This window comes from Gadus morhua, chromosome 16, assembly GCF_902167405.1.
Source record: "Gadus morhua chromosome 16, gadMor3.0, whole genome shotgun sequence".
Lineage (NCBI taxonomy): Eukaryota > Metazoa > Chordata > Actinopteri > Gadiformes > Gadidae > Gadus > Gadus morhua.
This window is the reverse complement of record NC_044063.1, coordinates 6,630,691-6,657,632: the sequence shown is the minus strand read 5'-3', so window position 1 is coordinate 6,657,632 and position 26,942 is coordinate 6,630,691. Positions and strand designations below refer to the sequence as shown.

At 48.1% G+C, this 26,942-nt stretch overlaps 1 protein-coding gene across 5 annotated transcripts in view; it reads right to left on the bottom strand.

The window, feature by feature from the left end:
* The window catches only part of nectin1b (nectin cell adhesion molecule 1b), a 162,807-nt gene extending 138,061 nt beyond the window's left edge, over positions 1 to 24,746 (bottom strand). For 2 of the 5 annotated variants that reach the window (XM_030380379.1, XM_030380380.1), the window contains exon 1: positions 23,816 to 24,745. In XM_030380379.1, coding sequence (XP_030236239.1) covers positions 23,816 to 23,867 — 52 coding nt within the window. In that variant the 5' untranslated portion in view covers positions 23,868 to 24,745. Of the gene's footprint in view, positions 1 to 23,815 lie in introns of all 5 variants that reach the window. The other 3 variants (XM_030380377.1, XM_030380381.1, XM_030380378.1) reach the window with 3 other exon arrangements.
* Between the last annotated feature and the right edge of the window lie 2,196 nt (positions 24,747 to 26,942).

Sequence of the window (26,942 nt, the reverse complement as noted above, 5' to 3'; positions counted from 1 at the left end):
ACTACAACACTCTCTTGTTTCCCTGATCACGTGTTGATTCAAGACTCCAATTATCCACCTAATTCCATGCCGCCATGATGTTTATCCCCTCAAGCACCCCTAACCTCCTCCTCAACAACACCACCACCACCACCACCACCACCACCACCACCACCACCACCCTGGCTCTGAAACAGGTCATCATGTGTTCCTGTCCCAGTTCCATTGACCTTGTCTATTGTTTTTCAACGTACGCTGTTCCCCCCGATCTCAATCCCTTCACAGGCCGGGCCCCAACTCTCCCAGCCCGACAAGGCTCCTGTACAACGCATTACTGTTTGGCATTTATCCACTAATTACACCCAACTGCGGGTTCCCGACCTCCTTTTATGCCCAATCAGGAAGGGGATTAAGACGAGGCTTCCTGCTTTTGATTGGCTGTCATGGTGGTCGAGGGGTGACATTGCTGTAAGCCAATCTGAGGAGCAAAGCCATTAGGAAGATGATCAAGACCTTCTCGCCCGCCCCTCTGTACTGCTTCTCTCTTCTTGTTCACAGCTCAAGCAGCCAATGGGAGTCGAGGGGTGGGGCAGAGCAGCGATAGGGGCGACAAGGCCAATTATAAGGAGCTCCCAGGTGCCAGACATGTCATCTTAATGGTCTCTGCTGGTCCCTGGGCAGTTCCTAGGCCTTAGAGAATATTATTTTAGCAGATGGAGCCCTCAAAGGAAGCAAAAGGCGGGGTCTGCTCTCTCTCCTGGTCGCCCATTATGAGATGATCACGATATCTGTCCTTTGTTCAAACCACACAAAGGGTTGGTCAGCTCATTACCGCCACGTTTCCGTAACCTGGCAGTACTTTGTTTCGGCCCGGAACAACGGCTCTCCGGCACACCGTTCGCTGATACATTCTGAGACGCCACTGTGATCTGAACCCTGGGTTTCTCGCCCCGGCTCATCCTAGCTTTTCTTTGGGCTGAATGACAGGAAAGTGCAGGCCGGCATATGAAATAATGATCGCAGTAGGGACGATGTTCGCTGGGAGTGACGGCTGGAATTTCAGCCCGGGCGGCAGACATAGGGTCCAACAGTGCGAACTGCTCCAAGGCCGCAGGATGTGGATATGGGAGGGTTTTTTATTCTGGGTTGAGGATCAGGTGATGCGGCCAGACAGCGCAAATGCTGTAGTACAAAGTCTCCCCAGGTTATGACTATAAATAAAAGAAGAAGGGGTCGAAACGGACAAAACTGTTAGCTTGTACCCTGAGGAGGAAGCCGGGCGGTGTTTTGATGAGTCAGCCTTCCCCCGGAGTGAGCAGGAAATAGAAGAGAGGAGAGAACGCCGGCTTTAGTTTCACAGCCTCGGCGGCCATCACTCCTCTTTACAGGAGCAGCAGAAAGCCTCTTCAAAGTGTACAATCCCCGGCTTGCCATAAAGACATCCCGGGAGGTGGTGGGGGAGGTGGGGACGCAGGAGGAGTGTGGGTGAGGGTTATCAAGGGGGGACTTGGCTTGATGACCACCTACAGCCTCCCAAACCTCCCACGCATGGCTCACGGTAAGCAGCAGGCCGTTACTCCCTCGCAGGTAAAAGTGTGAAGCGTCACGGCAGAACATAAAATGGAGGCCGTCATTAAAGGAACAGACGACAGACTTCGTTTTACAAAAAAAAAAAGACTGCATGACGACCAAAGAGTTTTGGAGTGTCGAGCGGGAGCCTGAGGTAAAGCGGCAGCTAGCTTGTAGTCGTTCGTGTAGCACACGATACGCCGCTAAAGGTACCCGCTTTCATGCCATGCCTGTTTCATGGTGCTCCGAAGAGGCTAGCTTTCATTTTGAAAAAACTGTGTCACACAGGGATGCTGAATTGCAGGTTTAAACCACGCCGAGACCCAGTTCTCGTTCGGTCGGTGGGGAAACATCTTATCTCACTCGTCGGATGCCGCTCTGCGAATGGAAGGCCCACTAGTTTATGTCATTAGCAAGATGGATGTTTGGACAATACCAGTAAAAGGGGACAGACTGTTTAATTTATTTTCACAGCCGACAGTCATACACCAAACCCTAACATTTACTATCCCCACCTTCTCTTAATTAAATACATTCAAATGTTTTACTTTCTACTTCCATTTTACACTGAGCCAATTATTCAGTGTTCTTTACTGATAAGCTACTAAGCTCGACATATTGTCGTCATTTAAAAGAAGGAGGTTGGTTTACCAGTCCGTTTTAGCCAATGAGATTCCTTGATCACGGCCCATATAAAGCAAACTCCTCCCTCTTTTGTGAAAAAAAAAAAACCTTTCATAGTGTAACAAGGATGGCGGAGGGGAGGGTAACAGACACAGGTCTCATGGGTTTGTGGCCTCATGTGAAAAAAGTGAGTGAGAAAAGTACAACTTTGTTGAGTAGAGAAGCCCCACCCCCAACAGACACACACACACACACACACACACCCTCCCTACCTCCCATTGAGATAATGACTGCTTTACGACCAACTGGTTTTTGTGTTGTCTTTACGACCAACTGCTTTTTGTGTCGTCTGTTAGCAAGGTTAGCCACAAATGCCCAGTGGCTCCTGTGTAAATAACTATGGTCCATGAAGTCCAGCCTATTCCAACAGACGTAGTGTAATGGGATAGTGTTTTTTTTTTTTAAAGTTCTCTTGAAAGTAATTACTTTATGCCCGACACACCATTTCTAAATGTCATAGTCCTAAAGGAAGAATGAAAGGGTCCCCCTTTCATTAACCTGGCCCCTTGCAACTGTTAATGTACCGGCTGGTTTTGGATGTGGTGTAGGTACGGGCAGGGACTGTTTTCACTTGAATTTCCGTGTTTGACACTGGGGAGTAAATAAATAAGTTGGCATAAACGGAGAACCTGTTATTCTTGGGGTTGGAAATGGTGGGGACACCTAACGACAGCTCGCTTATCAAATATAGCCGATATCCTTACCCAAAAGGAAACAATACTGTACCTGCTCTCCCTAATGTTACCAAATAATGGGGTAAGACCATTGATAAAATGTAGCTAGAACACCAAGGAAGAAAATGTGCCAGGGATAGGGCTGCTATGTTTTCACAGCACTACTCTCTGAAAAGAGTCAACTTTTCAAGGACTCCAAGCTGATCCCAGTCAGACTCCATGCTCTTGTGTTGCAACAGCTTTTATGTGACTCTTATTCACCAGGGCCAAGGGCAGACCTGGAGGTGAACTGGTTGTTCAAAAAACCACTGTTACTAGCATTTGCCGTACACTGTGTACTGTAAACTCTCCCCGCAGTTGCTGCACTCCATTCAAACTTGAAAACCCGACTTGACACACCCTGAGCAAGAAAAGCCACTTTGGAAAAAGGGCAAGACACCGTAACTATGACTACGCAATCGAGATGTGGGTCTTGGCTGCCTTTCTATTAACCCATATCCCTGCAGAAGATAAGACCAATGTCAAACGGCATTTTATATATTTATTACTTTGACTAAACGACGCAGAACCGCAATTAGCCTGCAGGGCATAATGGAAAATGATCATTACTTTAACATTCAAGACCTTTGACTCTTTTTATCTCAAGCTAATTTCCAGGCAAAATGGGTAAGAGAGTGGAAACAGAATGGATCTCCTGTCATTTCCAAGGTCGCCTTCAAAAGAGTGAATGGCAGTTGGTGAGCAGCACAGCGCCAAAGCCAATGTTTACTCTGCTACTGGAGCCCCTACAGAAAGATGACCTCAACCTCCAGGGAGGCAAGAAAATTGGGTTGAACTTGAAGATTTTGTGTCGTATGACCATTTATGAAACAAAATAGGAATGATATGTTCTGTTTTTGCTCCAAATGCAACCACAGTTGTTTAACCCTTGTTTAAAACCCTACTTAAGGCATTCGTTTTTGTAGTTTGTGTATGCATTTTAAGATACACACACATTTGTATCTTAACTCATATTCAGCAATGCCCCCAAGCACCGATGCAATGTACCGGCGCAATTCATGCAAAACGTTTTTTAAAGATAATGAGCAAAAAAAAACAAAAAGACAACTGCCACAAGCATCAGCAAGAAAAGAAGGAGGAGTGCCGGAGCTGAGCCAGGGAGCCGTCATGGCCGCCGCCGCTGTAACGAGATTCCGGGGCGGGGGCTCCCTAAGTCGAGTGAAGCCTCCTCTATAGAAAACAGCCCTGTCAGGACCTGTGCAGCCGGCCCTCTCTTTATGCCACTGTCATTTAGCATCTGCGCTAGCGTGTCAAACAGAATGCCATCCAAACTCTGGCAGTGGTCCCGACTCCAACCCCCCCTCCTCCCCCCTTCCTCTCTCCCTCTCCCCCCCTCCCACCACAGAGGGGGGAACAGGAAGTTGAACAATAGCCCCAGAAAGACAGATGATGTTACACCACCGCCATTGCCACGGCATTCGTCAGCTAAAGAGGGGGAGAGGCAGGAGGAGGAGGAGAGGGGGAGCAGGAGGTGGCTGGCGGGTGTTCCTCTCCACAACTATTGATGGATGGAAGGTTGAGGGCGGGGCGTTTCAGCGCTGACGGTGGCCCGATCAAAGGACAAGATGAATGAGGGGATGAAAAGATGAATTATTGACCTGGGTGAGAAAATAAAAGACGGTAATAGGTGAGGTTACAAAATGAAACCCTAAAGGAGGTGTTTTTAGTAAAAAAATGTACAGACAAATATGAATGTAAAAAGAATGAACACCAGGGTGATAGGCTTAGTCATACCAATGTGGTTATAATGGGGAAACATTGTCTCTGTCTTTGTCTTTCTCTCTCTCGCTCTCTCCCTGCCTCCCTCCTTCCTCTCTATTAACATTTTGCTTGGCTCACATTTACAAGGACCTTAAAGTCCTAGGTCTCCCCAGAAGGAGGCGTCGGATCATCCATAGGGTCGGGGTGGGGGAGTGGGGTGGGGGGTCCAGGGCTGCAGGCTGGCCAGATGCAGAATGACAGAGCAGGCCCTGGGCTGGCACGCCAAATGCCACCGCTCTACACCCGGATCACGCCACTGCAGAGCAACAGTACCGTGGTGCCGCAATAAACAGACACTGCAGCGCAACAGAGTGCGAAGCGACACAGCACACACCACAAAAATAACAACACACTACACGTCATGACAAAACCACACAGGACCGCAATAACCAGACGCCAGCAACACAATAACACGACTGAGAAACGGGGCAAAACCACACCGGACAACGCGCCACATATGGGACGACACTACACACAGTAGTGCAGCACACAGCACCCCGACAAACAATACAACAACACAAGAACAACAGACAACAAAGACAGGAGCGCTCTGTGAGGGAGGATGTGCCTTAGGAGTCACAATGAGCCCAGAGAATTTGCATTTAAAAATCGAAATTTGTCACTGGAAAAAGGATATTTTTGACAGGACTGAATATAATAGTAGTGCAATAGTCCCTTTTGCTGTGTGTGCGGTGTGTGTCTGTGCATGTGCGCGTGTGTGTGTGTGTGTGTGTGTGTGTGTGTGTGTGGGGGGGGGGGGGGGGGGGGGGGTGTTGGATCCCAGGGAGAGGAGAAGCAACCCAGTACAGATTGTGTTAAATATAAGTTTTCATCATCATCCACAATGGAGTTAAATATAAAAATAGCATCTAGGTTTCCTATCTTGATTCTCAAAGCATGAGGCTTAGTCTGAATCGAGTGCCTCTTAAAGAGACAATACGTCGGCAATATGCTTCAATATTAATAGCTGAAAACATGAAAGGTACTCAATGTGAAATAAATGGGAACTAATCCAAATGTGATGTGCCACACAAATCAGCAGCCCCGGAATTAATTTAAAGGAGAAAAAGATTCAAAAATAACTTATTTTACCGTTGTTGTTTTTTTTGTAAGAAACACCCTGAAAATCTTGTTACCATGGATACCTTGGTTCCATATGCAATGAATAAAATATCTTGCTGTGGCACAATGGAACAAACAAAACTTCTGGAAAGGTCGGATGCATAATTAGATTTAGAAAAAAACTTTCTTGAGAAGTAACCTGACAATAACAAGACGCTTACCCTACTATAACGACCCGTTGGATTGATAGGAGTGAAAACACATCCAAAACCTTCTGGTTGATCATTTAACATACAAACTAATATCTAAAATTCACCCAGAACCTTTTCAGAGACGACTGCAAAACAAATTCTCAGCCAACCTGGCCTTAAGCTCATTCTGTTTTCCCTTTTGCACACTCGACACAACAACCCAAAACACTTGTGGTGTTAGAGACAAGAGGTCAAAGGGCAGACACAAAGAAAGTGTGTTTTGACAAGGCCACGCCTCTTTGGAAAGCCCACGCGCGACGGCGGCCTGGGTTAGCTGTGATTAACCCCCCACCCCAGCCTGCTAGCTTGCCATTCTGCAGGGGGCACCTGCTCCCAGGAAGCCTGCAGCAGAAGGAGAACCAGCTGTGATCTCAGAGGGCCAACATGGTGAGGAAGTGGGACTTCCTTATGGGAATCACCTTATGATTGGCCATCCTATGGGGACTTTGGTATGTCTACTACCGCATGGGGACTTGCTTATGTTGTAAAGCTTTATGGGAATTACTTTATATGGACTTCCGTAGGGATATAGACCTAGTGATGGGGACGTGATTATGGGGACGTGGTTATTGAACTAATTTATAGGGACTTACTTGTAGGGCATAGATTTAGGGACTCATGCATTCGGGACTAACTTATGGGGTCCTCAATGAGGAGAAGTGACAGCCAATGATGGATGCCGAGGGCCACCTTGGGACGTGCTTACAGGATAAATTGGGTAACCAAATATCTAGACACTGGGGGGGAGTTTACGCCCGCACAGATGCTTTGCTCATTAACCTTGGGCCTCAATGTGTCATATCAATTACAATTATTAATATATTCGCTGATCGACCAAAAGTTAAATGATTTGAATCTTCTAGGCACTGGTATTGTTGTAAAAATATACCCGGTACTGCAGAGAGAACAGAACAGTAGACTAGCACATTATGCAGATGAATTTTGCTTGCTTGTCTGATCATTCTAAAATGAATACTTTGGTATTCCTTGGCTGCTTGTCAAGACGAATCAACGCAGACAAAGCAAGTTTTATTTTTAAGGCATCATTTTGTCACATGTTTTTCCATTATAAATACAACATCTTTTATCACATCATCCAAAATAAATTATAGAGTAGACCACAATCGGAATAACAGCCATTATATGCAAACATATATACATGCATACATAAATACATTACATACATTGCACATGCAACTACTTTCAGTAGAGGCTTATTTTCAGATGCCTCATCTGCTCTTACATGGACATATGGTACAGTTATACCATATTGCACTAGTCTGAAGATACCTTGCGCTATATTAACTGCGATATACACTATGCTAACCCATACTATAACAGTCTATGAATGCGTTAGTCTCTATACATTACTACAGTATCCCATACGATGCCAGAATATATCAAACAATACTAATGTTTGTCCTTTTTACCCTTCTGTGTTGATCTCGTTATGCAGGGAGAGCTGCACAACACTCACGCAGCCCAGTTGCATTTACTCGTGCACACACAATGAGGTCAGCACGTGACCTCTCTCTCTCTCCCTCTCCCCCTCTCCCTCTCCCCCCCTCCCTCCCACTCCGCTCAGGGCACAGTGTTAGTGTGCTTCCTCTTCATCCGAGTGAATGTTAATGCTACGGCGTTCTGACACATTGCGTTTGAGTGCGCAGATTTGCCCAGCGCGAACACACGCACGCACGCAAGTTACTAAAAATACCGCCGCGCATGCTTGCAAGCCAGCACGCTCAAGGAAGCTTGCGCGCCGCCGCAGCTCCCGAGTGGCATGAGACTCGATGCGGGAGAGGAATCTCTCGGAACGTCGCTGGGTTGCGATGGACGCATGTGAGCTTGTTTTGCCCTTCTGTGGGGAACACGCATGCATGGCCCACCGACTCATTACACATGCATGTATGTGCTGCGATTCTACCATTTAGGGATTACAGCACACACTTTCATTCACAGCAAGTTACACTCAATGTACATACATGCCACTGAGGACCGAGTAGAAGGTCAGGGCACTTTGCTCAAGGATGCCAACAGGTAGGCTGCAGACATTAGGGGATTGAACCCACTACATTTTGGCTGGGAGTTGAAACGCTTATCCACCCCCACTGCATGTAGGAGTAAAGTGTTCTGCTAAACATGGCACAAAGATAACATGCAGCCTGTGAAGGAAGGCTAGCGTTTGTGATGCGATCTTCCTGAAGGCGTTTTGATGGACTTCAAGGGGGATATTTTGTCTGCGCGCGGTGGTGGGGTTCGGGCCGTGCAGATTCAAGGAGGAAACACTTCTCCCACAGTCTGAAGGGCGCACAGCCACTCCTGACATTTCGCATTTCAATATTAATGACACAGATTGATATTCAAGTCAGGAACACAAATAATGTGAGGTGGGAGGGGAAAAGACACATCTCCAGTCACGAATATTAATTGGCCAAATTGAATTAATCTTGCAGATAAAACAGAATCGTTTCTTATCAAAGTAATGAAGACAACATAAGCAGAGACACGCATAATACCGACAGTACAAATAGCAATCTATGAATCATGCATTAATTATTCTTATTTATTGACATTTGACTAAAAGTGCACCACTCTGTTCATCATGTAGGTGAACAGAGTTTATGATCACATCGTCTAGCCGACCGCAAACATCGTGCCTTACAGCACAACACAAGATTCTCAGAGGATTAGCAACCGAAGACAATTAACACAGCCATAAGATGAACCCGTGTTTATCATGAAAAATAATCCATGCTGCCATCCAGCCGCTCAGTATTCATATGCACCCCGCACAGATCTCTATCTACACCGGGAACCGCCACACAAACCAGTCTCCCAGAGGACGCACAAAGAGCCTATTCATGGCAGCCTGGCCTGTGACCCATCCTTGAAATTCCTTTAATTCAAAATACAACATGGGCTTAATAAGCTCTTTATCGCTTCCCCTTGTTGTACTTGTACGGCGCGTTTAAAAAGCCAAACAGCACCATTGTCTTGGCCAGGTGAGAACCCAAGTTGTGTAGGCAGGCAGTGAGCGTTCAAAGCTTACAGATACCTCTTTCATTGGGGACGTCTTTGTCTACCTCCGGGAGCGGTTGACAGACTACTCATTAAACACACTGTATATCTGCACACCCACACTGCAAGCAAGGCTGGGTTTGCTTTGTTAATCACTTGGTGTAAAAAGTTAAATAAACTGCCCCTTTGGTACCAGATTCACCAAGAACTAGAACAAGGGTAGGACAAAAAATGAATATGCTGCCGCCCAAGGCTGTGAACAAACGTAAAAACTGGATTGAGGCTGTGTTTCTATCCCTCATCCATTCAATAAAATACCAAATCGGTAGGGATTATTATAGCATTATTCATGCTTACTCTATTTGCACATATCTCCACTGACAAATATCTTCGACTGTTATCAACGAGTGTCTGCCAATTCAATTCTATATTTTTTCTTGATATCAGCTGGAGTAGGTTCATAGTTTATTTATATTATAGAGAATAGTCTGCTAACCATCGAGTAAATGGGACACATTTTACTGAATTAGCCTTAAAGTTGCGAAGCACCGAATCCATTCATGAAATCCAAATCGAATCAACCTATTATTTCCCATTCATTTTTCCAACGTACCCAAAAAAAAGAGCCGAACATGTGAAGTGACTCCAACAATTGTTGCCTGGATGGGGTCAATCTAAGGGGAAGGAAGTGGCAGCAGTCTGGGACGTGGCCTTGGGGTTTCGGCGCCATGTTGAATTCTGCAACGCTCAAAGTTGGGGATGTCAGTATTCCCCAGACACTCATCCACCAATGATCAATCCTTCCATCATCCTCCCATCTCTTGGCCTGGCCCCACACACACATCAGCATCCGCAGAGACCGCAAGTGGCTCAATGCATCTCCCATTCTCTCTCTCTCTCATTCGCTCTCTCACTCTCTCGCTCGCTCTCTCTCGCTCCCTTTTCTCTCTCTTTCTAACTCAAAATGGCAGCTTGAGTAAATAAATAAATATGCTGTGTTGAGTGGTGAGGAAGAGTGAATACTGTGCGGATTCTGAGCATCCTCTCCCCTTGCCGCTGCCCCCCCCCCACCTCCCTCCCTCCCTCCCTACTCTCCCGTCCCCTCCTCTCACATCCTTTGTGCACTCCTCTCTCGACAGCCCCGGCATACCAGTTGCCCATAAAAAGAGACAAAGACAGTTGTCCTTATTTTAGCCCGCAGAGTTGAGCCTGAAAACCAAACACGAGCGGACACAGGCACACTCCCCCTTTCTAAAAGTGGGATCATCCGCAGTTCAGCGTCGCCAATCAGCGGCGGGAACGTGGCTCAAACGGCGGAGATGCGAGCAAAGTCAAACAAATCAAAAAGGCGGCCAAGACGCGCCGCTCTTAAGGTGGTGGGTGTAATCACGTCTCCCTCGCCAACCGCGGGCCCCACTCCGACCGCAATCAGGAGGGAGAAACACCCATACAAATACCACGCGCCGCTGCGCAGCGGACTACGCGCCCGCCCAACTCCCCCCCCCCCCCCCCCCCAACCCCCCCCTCCTCCCGGAAGAAGGACACCATTTGCGCTCCACGTCGACGTTGGTTTGTGTCAAGTGCTCGGTCTGCCGTCCCCTGGCGAGGACACGAAGGGCACGCACGGGAATAAACAAAACAACCCTTAATGTGGAAACATCCCCCCCCCCCCCACTGGCACCGCCATTGTTCTGATCAGCACCGGCAGCTCCCCTGTTCCTCCATTCCACACCGCATCCATCACAGCTTTTGATTCACCGCGAATAGAAGCTAATCTATCCCTCTAATCAGTCGGCAGCGCCACATTTCTACATCTGCCGCCGCCGCCGCCGCCGTTGCAACAACGAGCCCGCGACGCCCGCGGCGGTGGCGGACGCTAACCGCCATGACCTTGACCTTGAGGGGGAGCGAGATGACGGACAGCCAGCCCAGCTTCCAGCTTCCATCTCGTCCCCCTACCTCCCCCCTCTCCAGCACTCCGCTCCGACAGCGCCCCCACCCCCCCAACCCCCCCCCCCCCCCCCCCCTAACCCTCCCAACGCTACCTAGACACAGACTCCAGCGTCCAATTACATGGGCCTGGCTCGCTGGTCTCTCGTTATCCGCCAGGCTCCGACTTCACGTCCAGGTAACGGCAGGTGGAGATCAAGCACTGCCTCTGTGCCAAATTGACAGCCTCTACCTTTTTCTCTCCCTCGCTTTTTCCCTTCCCCCTAGACAGCTTCCAGTCGTATTATGTCTGCTGTGAATGACAGGGGGGGGGGGGATGGAGTCGGGAGGGGGGGCAGAGGGAGTGCGTCTTCGGCGTCCTTTCATGCAGATGCAACTCTGGCTTCAAAGTTACCCAGGGCTGTCACGGCTCTTGCTAGACGTTGTTTTTGTGTGCCAGTCCCCAGTCTATCATGGATTTAGTGCACAGGGCCTTTGCATGACACAGTCCCTAAACTATGAGAAGGAAAATCGCAAGGCGGGATGGGGATTGTTTTGTCCATAGGCTGTATGCTATGCGCTAGGCTGCGCTGTGTGCAACGCCAAGGGACTGACACAGTACGAGGCAGTAGCCACGTCCTATTAAATCCAATCTGGGCGATTGACAGAATATTCTAATTACAATACACGTCTGCTATATTGTATTCTTAGTATACAGAGACAAGGGAAAGGAATTATAGAGAGAGAGAAGAGAGAAATGATGCGTCCGACGGCAAAATGCAGTTTAAAACTAAACTTCATCTCATCCGCGCCGGGTTATAAACGAGGTGTTGACCTATGAGTAGCAAACTAAAATAGAAAAGACACCAATATTGACCTTTGAAGTAGCGAAGCAGTAAATATGAACAGATTCTCCTGGATTGGCGTCCGGGGAGAGGTCGATACCAGCAGCCCATTCGAAAGCGTTTAAACAGCGAAACGAGGGTGTGAATTTAAATTAAAGAAGCACAGAGCGCGTAGCATTTGAGCGGAACTGGCCTGTGAGACGCGGGAGGCACAGGGGATGGCAGCAGCAATGCTAACTGTACAACAAGCGGCACCTGAATCAAGTGGTGCCGACAGGCAGTGTTAGCGCGGAGATGCTAGCGTAGCGATGTTAGCGTAGCGCCTGAGTATTAATTGGAAGGCGAAGGCAACTTCCCTCTCAGTGAGCCGTGTGATTGGAATGGAAGTCAGTAGAAGTAGAAAAAAATAAAGAGAGAGACGACGGTTAAGAAAGACGTTTAAAATGCCCCTCTCGTCCTGATTTGGAGCAGACAAACGAGACCACAGCGAGACTGAATATGTACATCTAAAAAGGGATGATTTTTAACAGGCTAAAGCTAATTATCCCATTGCATATTCGCTTAAATAGGCTCCTCGCGAGGTTTGAGTGAAGTCCCCAGAGTGCCCGTTTTAGAACAGTAAGCACATACAAAAAAAGACGTGTTCAACTCAAATAAACACCGGGTGTGTGCACACAAATTCAAAAAGAACAAAGTTGCAATTATACCAATATTATATTGTGTTAACCATGAACTATGAAAAAAAACGAAAACTGTTGCATTAAATGCGAGCCTAACCAGCGAGCCTCAACTCCATGGAGCACCTCTCCTTCCCTGTGCGCCACGGTGACTAAGCCACACACACACACAGCCCGCCCTGTGTAGAGCCGCACACTACAGGTGTGTCCTTTCAAAGCACACAGACCCCTCTCCTCTCCTCTCCGGAGCACCTATGACCGTCCTCCACCCCCCCCCCCCCCTTCCACCCCTACGACACCTCCACCCCCACCCCCCCGCCCTGACCTCTATTTCCCTATTGCTCTGTCCGCAGCAAAGCCGAAAAGCCTCCCAGCGTCTCCATAGCAACGGAGCGCCGGTAAGCAGATGGGCCGAGTGTAGCGAGCGGCAATTAAAGCGGCAGCGATGAGCGGGGGGGGGGGGGAGGGGTAAGGAGGGCTGGGTGGGGGGGGGGGGGGAGGGGTCAGAATCACGAGGGGGGGGGGGGGGGGGGGCCGCCCGTGCACGACCTCTCCCGTGCACGACCTCTCCCGTGCACGCGCGTTCACGCGTGGCTGAGCTCGCCCTCGCCACTCTGCCCACAGAAAACAAATAACACTATCCCTCCCCCACACACACAAATACATAAATATCTATATAGACACGCACCAACACACACGTATACAAACACCCACACCCCCTCTGTCAGAAAGCATCAGTGTAGTGAGTCTGACTGACCCCCGCCCCCTCCCCACCACCCCCACAGGCCCCACTAACACAACTCTTTACTTCTCACTCCCAACGTGTGTGCAAGAGGGAGCAAGAGGGAGAGAGAGACGTGAGAGCATGTGTGAGAGGGAGGGAGGGAGGGAGGGCGAGAGAGAGAGAGAGAGAGAGAGAGAGAGAGAGAGAGAGAGAGAGAGAGAGAGAGAGAGAGAGAGAGAGAGAGAGAGAGAGAGAGAGAGAGAGAGAGAGAGAGAGAGAGAGAGAGAGAGAGAGAGAGAGAGAGAGAGAGACTTCCACCAGAATGACGCTGGTAAATCCCAGCAGTGTATCAGTGGGATTAACCCATTAAACCCCCGGCCTCACGCTGGAACCTGCCCCCTGCTAGGATTACCTCCACTACAGTTGGCTTCGGATACAAATTGCTTTCCCTCCTCCCTCCCTAATAACTCCAAACCCAGACACACTCAGTGGACGGCAGGGCAAAACACACACCCAATCTAATCAGCCTGATCCCTTGACTATTTTTACATTACTTTGTGTGTTTGCAGCCATCTTGTGAATAATGTGCTGTCATTTCCCAAAACTGCTCTGTTCCTCCCTACGGTAACCCTGGCTACCGCTTGTTTCCAGGAACGCAGCCGTTTAAGAACTAGCACAGCCTCCAATGATTGCGATCACAAGAACAGGCTTTGTATTTAAATGTGAGTTTCACAATGTTACGAGTCATAACAATTTTCCAAGTTTTGCATTCGGGTTGATTAGTGAACAAACACAACGGCAGAATCACCGCTGAGGTGCAGCCACGATTTTCCCGCTCAGCATCGGCATGTGAAACCCGAACAACAGCCTCGTCAGCTGCCGCGGGAATAGAAATTAAATAAAGTTATCTTTGAATAACCGTCTTTATCCAGCAAGAGTCCCCAGCCGCTTTACACAAAAGGCGTTTTTCAAGCCAACAGCGGTATTTCAAGGAAGACTGGAACAGTCTCATTGAGCAACGCTGTGACCCCCCCAGCAAACCCCCTTAGCCTCCCGGCTCCCCTGCGGAGACCCTACATATAAATCTCCCCCCAACCCCCCGTCTCAGTTGTTTTCCTTCTCGTCCAGCCCTTTACTTTCCATCGCAAATCATTGGGCTCCATGACCGAGCGAAGAGGTCTGACTCTGGCAGACGTGCCGCGGAGCAAAGCGGGGTCTTTGGCAGCTGGAGGACCGCGCACGCACGCACACACGCACACACACACACACACACACACACACACACACACACACACACACACACACACACACACACACACACACACACACACACACACACACACACACACACACAGGGCAAAGCAGGAGAACGTCACCCTTAAAAGTGGACTTGACGTTCACTTTCTCATTACAAAGATTTTTTTATTTTATTTTTCTATACCATGTATTCATTTTGAAGACAGAACGCTGACGCAGGAAACGTCGTGCCAGGTACACCAAAGTTACTTCGCCATCAGACCCCCAGGGACACACAGCCTCCAGCTGAAACATCAACAACGCACATCGTTTCCACCCTCCCTGAATACAAAGCCATGTTGGAGTGTGTGTGCGCGCGTGCGTGTGCGTGTCTGTGTTTGTGTTAGCGTGTGCATGCGTTTGTGTGCGTGTGTGCGTGGGGTTGGGGTCATGGAACAACATGCTGTTCACTTTAGCTGTGCACGGCCTCGTCCGGGGTCTGATCAGGAGGGGGGGGGGGGGGGGGGGTCATGGTGGGTGATGCCGGGGCTGGTGATGCTGATGGGGGAGGGGGATCAGGGAAATGTGACTCAGATGGGCAGCCGGCAGCGGCAGACAGGAAGAACCCCACCCCCCCCCCCCCCCCAACCCAACCTCCGAGCCCTCAGGGTTTGTCAACCAAACCGGAACATTTGATGCCGTCGGCTCGGATTGAATACCGCCCTCACAGCCCCCCCCCCCCGCCCCCAACCATAGCCCGCCCTCCTGCCCACGTTTCCATGATTTTGAAGGCCTGGGTGCAGAGCGCGCTGGTGCGTTCATAGCGAGGGGATGAGGGGGAGGAGAAGAGAAAAAGACTTCCGAAGCACAGAGCTTCTGGAGGGCGCTGGAGAGGACTGGACCGCGATGCAAACTTTGATGATGATGCATGCGGAAGAGGCGTGTGCATGTGCGTGCGTGCGTATCTGCAGGATAAGGTATACCATACACACACACACACACAGACAGAGAGAGAGACAGATAAACAGAGAGACCGAGAGACCGAGAGACCGAGAGACCGAGAGACCGAGAGACCGAGAGACCGAGAGACCGAGAGACCGAGAGAGAGAGAGAGAGAGAAAGGCAAGGCCCTCTGGGAGTTGTAGTAGTTGGTAGAGGAAGAAGGGGAGAGGCGAGGGAATGGGAATGGTTGGGAGTGTGGGGGAAGGGGGGAGGGGGGGGGGAGGGAGCAGGTAGGACAGAGACAGAGCTTCAGAAGCCAGTTCTCCCAGGAGACCTCAGGCTTCCCCCGCGCAGCTCTCGTCAGGAGCGCTGCGTCAGACCCTTGCAGTGGTGGGGGGGGGGGGAATAGCGACCGAAATAGCGTCCACAGACCGCGTCACGCATCGCGCACGCAACTCCAACACATACGCACGACACAAACGTCCCCAGAACAGGCAACGCGCTGTGGTCACGGGTGCCCTGCTCACAGATGGAGAGATCACCCTTAAAATAGAGGAGAGAGAAATATATAGGCAATGGTAGAAACTAAATAGAGTAAGTAAAATATGCAACAATTAAATATATATGAAGTATCTAAGAAGAACATGCATATACAAAGATAGACATTACATACATATCCTTCACACAGACCCGCAACAATGTACATTAAATAATCAGATAGAGCTATAAACGCTGGGACTGGAGGTTGCGATATTAAGCATACAAACATGAAATATTGTAAGTAATGTGAAGTGGTCGTGGTTCTCAGTTGGTGCACTCAGACTCATTTTTATTTTCAGGGCAAAGTGACCGCATTTGGCGGACTCATTAGGCAGCGCAACCTGAGGGAGATGGAGATGAATGCCTCTACCTGCCTCACTCTCATTCCCACACGGTTGCAACATTAGCGCTAATTGGCGAAAAGCACGGTTTCTCAAATTGTTCCTATTTCCGTTATTTAACTTAAATCCCGTCTGACGTTGGCCAAACCTCGACCATCCCCCCCCGTATCCCCTGTTCGGTGGAGCCATGGGACGAATAGATGGTGATATTTGATTCCGTCAATAACGTCCAGCTGTCTATCCAACGTCCGGCGGAAACCTTTTGGGCCGGCTTTGCATAGAAAGCTACAATGTGTGCATGTAGTGATTGTAGTGCAGCTCTCGTTTCGGACATGTTCATGCACAGAGCAATGGTGTGTGAGAGGCATGCAGCGCTGTCGGTAAGTGCTTTGCATTTGAATCGATATGAAGAGCTGCTAATGAAGTCCTTTGTCCTCTCAGGCGTTCACGTCCGCTCTATTCTGAGACCATGCAGGTGCGACCGGCGCGGTCTGTATTAACGCTTGCTTCTGATGTCACTCTCTTGCAAGGACACCCACACACTTACAAGTACATGTACACACACTCACGTGCACACACACAGACACATACACGCTCAAATGACAAAAGTTAACCTAGGCTTAACACATTTCTTTCATAACATCCGAAACGAGACACAGGAACAGGAAAAAAACGGAGGACATCCAAAGAGCGGTCATTTGGCCGGATAAAAAAATAATGAATAGGAACACAAACGGTACAACACTAAAGCAGAACCCAGCCAGGCATGAGGCCGGCTGTTCGATAACCGGCAACATTAGTCCCTTTGGTGGGAAACCTCTTGGTGAATGAAAAAGGAACAAATCGATAGCGGACCAACTCGCCCTCCATCTCTGCGACTAGCTACACTGCCAGACCGCCCAAGCCGAAACGCAGGAAGCCACCACGTTGATTAACAGCAGACAAACACGTCTTTTAATGTGTGCGCTGTTGAACCGGTCCTTTACAGGCTGCCCACAGAGTCCTCCATTAGAACACGGCCACTTCATAGCCGGAGTGCGGATCTTTGGAAAAAGAGCTGTGTGGGATCACAGGACGGCTCAACCCGCTAACGAGCTAACCATGTAGCCTTGTAGCCACCAGAGGTTCGATTCCCCCCCCGTGGTTCTCGTCAGTGCCGCATGTCATTCATTCCCCTCTCTTTTACATCCCCCGAATCCCTGCCCGTCCTCACCGGGCTGTCCATAAAGGCCCGGCTGAAAGCCCATAAAAAGGAATATAAAAAGAGAATGATGACAGGGGCTCAGACAAGGTACGGGGGTCCCGGTCAGGAGAGACCATCACTGTCAGTATAGAGACACATAAAACACCCAGGTATCAATGTAGCTTTTCTATAGGGAGCTCATTGTTGCTATTCCCCGGCACTGCAAGGTTTTGATAAGGCGGCTTTTCTGACGCGCCTCCGACACGCATGAGCTTATCGGTACGTCAGCGGGAATAAACCTGCGGTTGTGTTTTCCACGTGCCACCCATCCCCATTCCCCACGTTTACAGCCAGGCTGTTGCTTTGAAGCACGCTCTGCTCCCAGAGAGATGGCAGCGAGGAATATTAAATGGCTGAACAACGCCATGGTTCGTTAAAAAAAAAACAAGAGCGATTTTCAAAAAAAGCAACCCCCACGCCCCCCTTGGATTCAAGCTCACCGGGCTAGATCTCAGCATGCACCACGGGGGGGTGGCGGGGTGAGGGGGTGAGGGGGTGAGGGGGGCAGGTAGGGGAGGATGAAGGAATCCGAGGTAAACTTTGATATGGTAATATTTGAATAATAGATGGTTTTGGTTGAGGATCAACACATACATTACACACACACACACACACACAGACACACCTAAAATGTCCTTCCTGCCATGGAGTTCTCTCCATTGTTGCATTTCTTGATGAATGCGACCGGGAGACGAGGTACCCCGGCTAGATGTACCATCTATCATTCAGAGATCCACATTCAGGCAACTTTATTAATCCTGAGGGAAATGGTTTGTCACTCCCACTGTCATTGTCGCTGAAGACGGAAAAATTGTAATACAAAACCAGAGTAGAAAATGAAAGGAAAGGGAAAACATGAATACAAAAACACAGATAGGAATGTGAAATATATATATTTATATCATAAAATAACATCCCTGGATTCCAAATCAAAATTCAAGAAAATAGTCTGACACGGTTGTTTAGACAGTTGTTCAGACGAGTCCAGGCAGGTGATATATAGGCTGTATAGGGGGTGGGGGGGAGCTAACCGTCTTTTATTTTGTAGACATACAGCTTTAGTGGAAACACAATGATATTGTCTGGCGGGGGGGCGGGAAGGAACAGAGGACCACCTTGGAAATGCTCACTTTAGTCCTGTTGGCTATTCTACAGTTACTGTATCTGATGTGTCAGCATGAGACGCCTATGCAATGAGCTGTAATGTAGGTAGGCTGCGTTTGTCATGCGTTGTACTTAAATAACTTATTTATTAACTTATTCATGATATGTAGAGTTATGTGCATAGATGATTTATCGGGTTGATTTCTTCTGACATTTCTATTGTAGGATGTATATTGCATTCCGCTAATATAAACTAAAGCCGTTTTGATCACAGCCACAACTTTACTCAGAGTACTCGGGGACGCATGAGTAAATACATTACGTCACAGCCTCAGATTCAGCGGGGGAATAAAAACAACTGAAATGAATTATCGAAATAAAAGCCAATACCAAACTGCCAGAACTTTGAGGGATGACAGATGAGTCAAAGTTTGAGGCATCTGCTTGCAGCCAATCCTGCATCACAACAACAAATACAACAACTACATACACAGTTGGATTAGACATGCAAAGGTAATGGCGCCCACTCTGCCCCTTGAGAATAGCAGCATCTTGCTAGAAGGAACCATGACAGTTCAATCTCCAGATGCTGGCACAATAGCGAAGGAAGCGTGGAACAAGGCTAGTCAGTCATTTCCTCCTCCGAACCAGATGAAGGATTTAACCGTTTAATCTCTGAACAAGAGGCAGCCAAATCAGACAGAGGGGGGGGAAATCAGTGGAACAGATTAACGCCAAATGAGAAAAGCATATAAGCAATATCGAGAGGCCCTTTATTGATTTCCGTTCTTCCCCCCCTTCTCCCCCCCCAGAGCTGATTCTGCGATTTGAACTGAAACAGAAAATAATTTCAAGGATCTGAAAGCAGAAAATTGCAGCCACTGCTCACAGTTAAAACGTGCTCGCCATTCCAATCGCATGCTAAGACAGCACGGCCTCAAGGAGCGTACACTAAGACCGCCATGCTGCCGAACAAAAGCAAGGCTTGCGCTCTCTGGCAAAAGGCTGGGAGGATCAAGTCCACACAAGGACAGACATGACGGATTAGCCCTCAAGCATAAGTGATCCCTCATCCTGTGATTCATAGGACGAACTAGAACAAACACTTATTATTTCTATGATTGGTGGACGACCCGTATAATTTTACAGCAGGCTCCAAAGCAGTATGAAGTGTGGGTAGGGGGGAAGAGAGAGAGAGAGAGAGAGAGAGAGAGAGAGAGAGAGAGAGAGAGAGAGAGAGAGAGAGAGAGAGAGAGAGAGAGAGACTCGCAGAGAATTAATTTACTTTCGCCTTAATACTGTTTGTGCAGCCATGCGCACACCAAAGGCACTCCATTTGTCATAACCTTTCCATTATTGAGGTTCAGTGCTTATCGTCATGTTTTATTTATCAGCGGCCAGATACGCGGACATGCACCGAGGCCAGGCGATGCTCCAAGACGACAGAGAGACATGGGCGACTGGAGGGGCATACCAAACATTAGGATCATGGTGGGAAAATGTGTCAATGTGAAAACACCACACGGAAGAAAGTATGGTGTATGAATAAAAGGAAATGCACTATGGTACAAACAAAGGAACACTGATTGGAGGGTAATCTACTGATCTTTCGGGTATCCATTCTCTCTGTTTGTCCTCCTCTCTCCATCTATCCACAGAGTCCCGAAAGGAAGGGCACCTCCTCTCTCCTCTCCCTGCTCCCGGGGGAACCGGGATCACACCACTCTGCATTCACACGTCAACCTCCGAGGCCTAACTAGCCCATAATGGCTGCTGCTTCTCCTGCGACAGGCGGACCACAGGCCACTAAATGCCAGGGGGACGAGGTGGAACTGCAGCCACGCTCCCAAGGAGAATAAAGGAGAAGGAGAGGGAGAAGTCGAAGAAATAAAGAGAGCGAGACAAAGAAAGAAAAACGATGGAGAGAAAATTAATTAAAGAAAGAAGACAGAGAGAGAGAGAAAGAGACAGATGGAGAGACAGAGAGAGACAGAGTGAGAGAGCAAATGAGCTGAGCAGAAAAAGTAAATCAACCGGACCCCCCACCACCCGCACCCCAACCCCCAACCCCCCCCTGAGTGGACAAGGACATTGGTGCCCGGCCTCATCTGTGGGTTGTAAAAAAAACAACTCACCGTGCCCCACCCTGCAGTGCTCACCATAAACTGGCCAATCAAACACACATACCCCAACACAACACCAGACCCCTCATCGGCCCCCCCCGTGGCTCTGGTATACACACCTGTTACCGCCGGTGACGCAGCGGCGACCTTGTCAGGGCGGCAGCTCTACCACAAGACAATTTGGGGGAGTAATTAATGCTAAGCAGCCCAATCAATGAAGCCGTCCATCAAAGTCCGACCGCAGGGACTTCCTCAACGCTCGTCCACAGCCTTGGGAGCACATGATGGTGTAATCAAACACTGTGTTATCCTCAGCTACCCCACGTACTGCGATACATGGAATAAATCAATTGAATATTCAGAAAAGCTCCTAAACAGAGGATCTGTCGGAGTATGGCCACACACACACACACACACAGACACACACACAAAAACTCCTCCCCCCCCGAACCATCTGCGTCAAATATGGCACCAAACGACGGCAAGAAACCAAGCAACAGAAGGTCTGAGCGGAATCATTTGTCGAGTTAAAAAGGCTGCCAGGCTATCACCGGGATTATGTTTCAGAGCTAGACAAATTCCCCTAGCGAATCATTGAACATCCAAAGTTGATGCCGATCCATCATTCAGGAGCAGACATTCCCCAAATCAAATGTTTGATCCAATTACACTTGGAATGTGAGGCGGGAGAAATCCCCAGCTCTGAGAATGTATAGGTATGTACAATACCCGGCACTACTTGAGAGCGAAGCCAGCCACCTGGCTGGCTAATTCAATGCCGACTCGATTAAAATATCAATCTGCATCACAAGAAGAAGCCCAGTCCTCGTCTGAGACAGAACGTCAGACGGACGGAGGGGGAGAGCCAAGCGATGCGGTCTGTTTGGGATGAATGTGTAATGAGCGAGCGGCAAATAATCACCATTCTGTGCATAATGATGTTTGTCTGCTCTTTTCTCAACGTGCTTTCTTACGGTAGTCAGGACTGTGGCATGTTTTTGGTGGATTCTCCACGCTAGGCTGGCATAAAAGGAGAGAGAGCCTCTGACGTTCGCATTTGGGAGACCACGCATCCCCAATGGGGGGGTGGAAAGCCAAGGGTCCCGGACACGCTGTATATCCATCAGGCTATCAAAGGAACAAGGGCTGTTTATTGCTCCGCCCTTTGACCCCAAAGGGTGAAAGACAAATTCTTTGTTTTTTTTACATGCCAAAAGCTATAGGTCTGCAAAAAAGCAGACGACCAAAGCCTTCTGCTTTTACTCTCAGAGAAAGCCAGGGCTTATTAAGTCATCAGGTGCAAGGGGGGGGGGGTTAAAAGAATCTGTGCCATTAGGGAGGAGTAGGGAGGGGGGAGGGGAGTGAGCGTCTGATCCCACAGTGATCGGTTACAATCAGAAAACATCCCGTGTGTTATGTAAAGGGGACATTTCCCGCACACTTGAGGAGCAATTGGAAGACATTTCCTTTCACTTGATTGAACCGCTTCAAATGAATTCTTACGCGAGGTCCCAGGGGAGCCGGTTAATCCTGATCTTCAGAGCGAGAACAGGGATCATCTCACCGTGAATCAGCCAGGCCTTTTGATCACGACGTCTCCATCCGCCTCACAACACATCCCACCAACCCAAGCATTTGATAACATCGCAGGGGTGACAATGTCGGAGTACAAAATCAACCGTTAAAAAAAGATTGGAATACCCATGTGTGGGAATTTTGCATTGAGATTCAGTGACTGCATTGTTGGCTTGTTATGACCGTATTTTGGAGATTATATTTCTAATCGTGATATATCGCAATAACTATGAGTCAAATATGTAAAAATGGTGGGCTATAGTGCAGTACCATGCATGGACACAAGGAACCCTTTAAAAACGTACAGAATGTAGGGTTAATAGCAGAAAAAAATATACTACTAAATAGTAGCTTGTAAACATAACTTCCACCAAATCCATGAAATACGTTCAATTAGTCAAATTTAGCTTTGCATCACCCTTATTAAAAAAAAAAAAGTCAACCACACAGAAGTCCTGGTTGGAAGCGTAGTGTTCAGTTCCCAGTTAGCTGGCCTTGGCTAACACCCTGTGAATAATGCATCCACTCCTTGCGTCAACCGGTCTTGCATAGGCTGGGTCGGTTTACACATGCCACTGCCTGCACAAATACTACTGGAAGCACCGAAACAGGCAAACACATAAATTACCCATGTGGAGCTCTTCACTGCGTTTATTTTCCACTTAAGGTGGATTGTCAATGCAAGTAGAATAACAGTATTTTCAGAAAGTCCTTCAAATAACTATGATGCATAGGTGTAAGTTGATGCAGTACACATATCTACAAATAGGCCTAGTCTCCATTTAAAGGCCTGCAGATGCTTCAAAATTACTGAATGTTCAAACCCCACACCCCTCCACATACATCAAATGGAAATGGCATCATCGTGGTTCTCTCCCGGAACACACCTTTGCTGTGTCTAGAACAGTGCAAATGTGTTGGTGTGGTGAAACTGTTGTCATTGTTAACCATATTTAATCCGTGTGATCATGAATATTCAAATATTGTATTACATCCATGGAACAAGGCTGCACACATACTGTACAGAAGGTGCAGGGGATATTCATCGAATATGGTGTGGAATATCAAAGCAAATTTCTGACTCATTTGCGAATATAAATCTTCAACCGAGGACAGTGCATCTGAATATAGTGAAGGAAGCATTATCAGCGTACGATTCTAGGGTGCAAGCGCACAACTTTTCTCTCGGCTCGAGCACATCGCCATCTGCCTGCTAGCACAGTAAATTCATTATTCTAGACTCAGCCAGGGAAATACTGCAGCCAGGCTCAAATAAATGCCTTTGATGGACGAAGGAAATTTTTAATTAATTTGCATACACTTAATAGTCCAACGAAAAACCATCATTTAATAATTATCAACAAATTATCTGTTTCAGTCCGTTTGGTCATTGCACATTACAATGAGGATGCAGGGGGCATATGGATGAATCAAGAAGGATCGTGCAGATTAATGTAAATATGATGTTTTAAACTTACAGTGGACGCATAGCGCCAGCAGGACGATCCATGCACCTACGTACACAGCCATGGCACCGCGACTATCCGGATCTTCTCCCTGATAACCTGAGTCGACCGATCGATACGTTTACTCGAGATGACCAAGAAGACCGCGCATGCAAGTTGCGCCAATCCAGATGCTTGGGGGAACTTCACAGTTATCCACTTCTTGAGGGCGAAGCGACTTGTTTCAAACTAGAACCCCTATGGAGATGCGCTGGTCCGCAGGAGAGTGCATCAAACTGCGGTGATTCCTCGGTGGAAGAGTTCAGACTAGAAGTAATCTATTCGGTTTTTGTCCCCCCTCCCAATGAAATCCAACCGCCAGCAATTCAAGCTCAGCGACGGTCTCTTCTGAAGCCTCGGGTGAAAAGAGATGATTTGTTCAAAGCTCTTATGCGTTGGTTTCGCCAGAGACCCTATTCCTCTCGCTGCGTCCACCGCTGCAGCTTACACACTGAGGCTCCGTCCCTCCGAAGTCCGGGGGCTGAGAGAAGTAGGCGGGAGGGCTGCGATCGATGGCTGTGTGGACGGCAGCGAACTTCTAGTACTTAGGCTGCTCGTGTCCAACGCCGTTTGTTCGTGTGTGTGTCCAGGAGAATAAAACGACCCACAGATGTCCCAACGGTAGCTTTCAGAAAAGCTTGTCGGAGGCGATCTCTCCCACCATGTATGCTCCTCCAGCCAAGTCCCTGTTGTCCGCGATGATGAGTCAAACAAAGGCACTTAACTTTATTTTTTTCCAGTCCCCTCCGATTTACTTGAAGCTGGCTTGGCTGCAGAACAATGTGTCGTTATGCCGCTATGTGTAGTAGTACCGCCCCACGCACTGTACAACCTGGACTACTACACAGTGTGTGCGAGTGTGTGTGTGTGTGTGCGTGTGTGTGTTGCTGACAATCGCTGACGCCTGGGCGAGAGCGGTGGGTCGGATGACGTTTCACGAGGAGGAGCCTGGGTCGTCCTGCAGCCAAACGATCCTCGGGTAACTCAAAACTAGTCGTTCGACGTCGTGTGTATTCGTGTGTGCGTGTTTACATGTGCACAGAAACCTTCGATAGGTCCGCGAATGCAAATGTAATGTATACAATGCACACTATTTGAATTATGGTAAATTAATTTGCCTGCAAAACAAGGCTACGTCTAGTATCGTGTTAAAATGGCCTGTGCGACGTTGACTTTAAACTCGGTATGCATACGGACGTTCAAATAAATAAAGTTGGCGCACGGTTTGGGTGACTCAAAGGGATAGACATTGAGCCACAGGGGGCCGGAGTGTGTGGGGCTTTTTTTGTATTTCTTTTGCATTCCGTTACAGCGCCCCTCATCGAGTCCTCCATTGATCCCTCCATCTTCCCTCTAAAACAGAGAAAGTAGGAAAGGCACTGGACTGCCGGGATGAATGTGATAAGACTTCCCTCTTGTGGACATTATTACCTCCTCAGACGGTTAATACAAAAGCCCACTGCCTTGCCATGCGCGCAAAGCAGCAGTTCTTTATTTTTGCAAGATTTTAAATTCTTTGTGACTGAACCTTGGATGTCATTTCGACGTTCGCTATTATGGCTTATTATTGAACGCTTGACTGCAACGGGACTCTTTGTTTGAAACTCCAAAAATACATTTGAATCGGCAGTGGGAACACGTCAGTGGTCACTGCTGGTCTTTACAGAGTCCATTACTGGCCGCGCCAACAAGCTCATGTGAAGGAAATGGAAATTCAATGGACTTGCGGAATGTAGGCACACTTCTTTTCCATGGTTTGGGGGTTAGGAATTCATCTCTCTCCAAAAATGGACCAATTTCGAGTTGTTTTTTTTTAGCATACAGACTTATCCGATTTGGTTCTCAGTGAAAGAAAAGGTCAGGGCAGTGGGAAGGGGATGGAAGAACGGCTTGGTTATGATTTGCAGCATACCAATTTCAAGATTCCACAAAGACGGGCTTCGTCGAAAACCGAGCAGGAATAAATGCACTTCCCCAAACTGAAAATATCATCAGGCTTTTATCCAAAAGCAACTTGGTGAACTGATTTGTTATATGCATGTAAAGCAGCAATTATTGATGTCCTGATTAAACCTTGTTTTGATTGAGTTTAATAAATCTCGTGTTTTCAGATCCATGGCCAGCCCGGTAGTCATCACATGCAGGAGAGCCATGCGACTTAATCAACACAATGTAATCAAAACAAATGAGGGCAAGCTACAAATGCTTATAGCAGCTTTCCTAATTTTGCGCAAAGATGTCTACAAGTAAACTGCCAGTGCAAACATGGTGGTTCGAACCCAGAACCTTGCAGCTGGGAGTCAAACGATCACCCAGGTCCAAATCAACTCAACATTGTTCCAGTAGAGAGGATAGGGTTAGGTGTCATAGGTTATGGTCACCTATTCACTTTCCCAGGAGGCACCAACGATTGAACCAGCAACCTTCTGGTGGCCAGCCGGCCATCTTTATCTTCTCAGCTAGCAAAACTTTACACTGAGACTAATCCCCTTAGCAGTGGTTGTCAATCTGTGGGTCGGGACCCCTAAATGGGACACAGCAGGGGGGAGTGGGTCAAGGTATGGCCACAATAAACATTCTCCTAAAAGGTATTGAGTATGCGTAGGACTATGCTTTTACAGCTTCCATTCAACCATTAGTGACCATTAGTGTAATACTGGGATATAAATATATAGAAAAATCATAAGAATCACACTTTTCTGAAACTGTACCTTTTAAAAGTTCTGCTGGATCCTGGGCGAAAGGTTTGTACACAGGTTACATGAAAAGTGTAGGAACACCTGCCATCTCCAGTATTTGACCGTCCAGTTTGTGGGATGAACTCAGATACCTCAACATTTGCTTGACTGGTTGATTTAACGGCTTTTGGTGTTATTTCATGTACTCGTTTTTAAATACTAGTGTTGTCGCAGCTCACACAAGCAACTTTTGGAGGCACTGAAATGAAACTTGAGTGCAGTTAGGGTGTGAACTGCTGCAAAGGCTAAACAACACTATACCTATTTGGGGTGCATTCAAAATGTGATCAAAAGGTGCTACCTGCCTGAATATACGTCACAAGCCTATTAAGACAGACTCGTTAATATGCCATTGCCATATT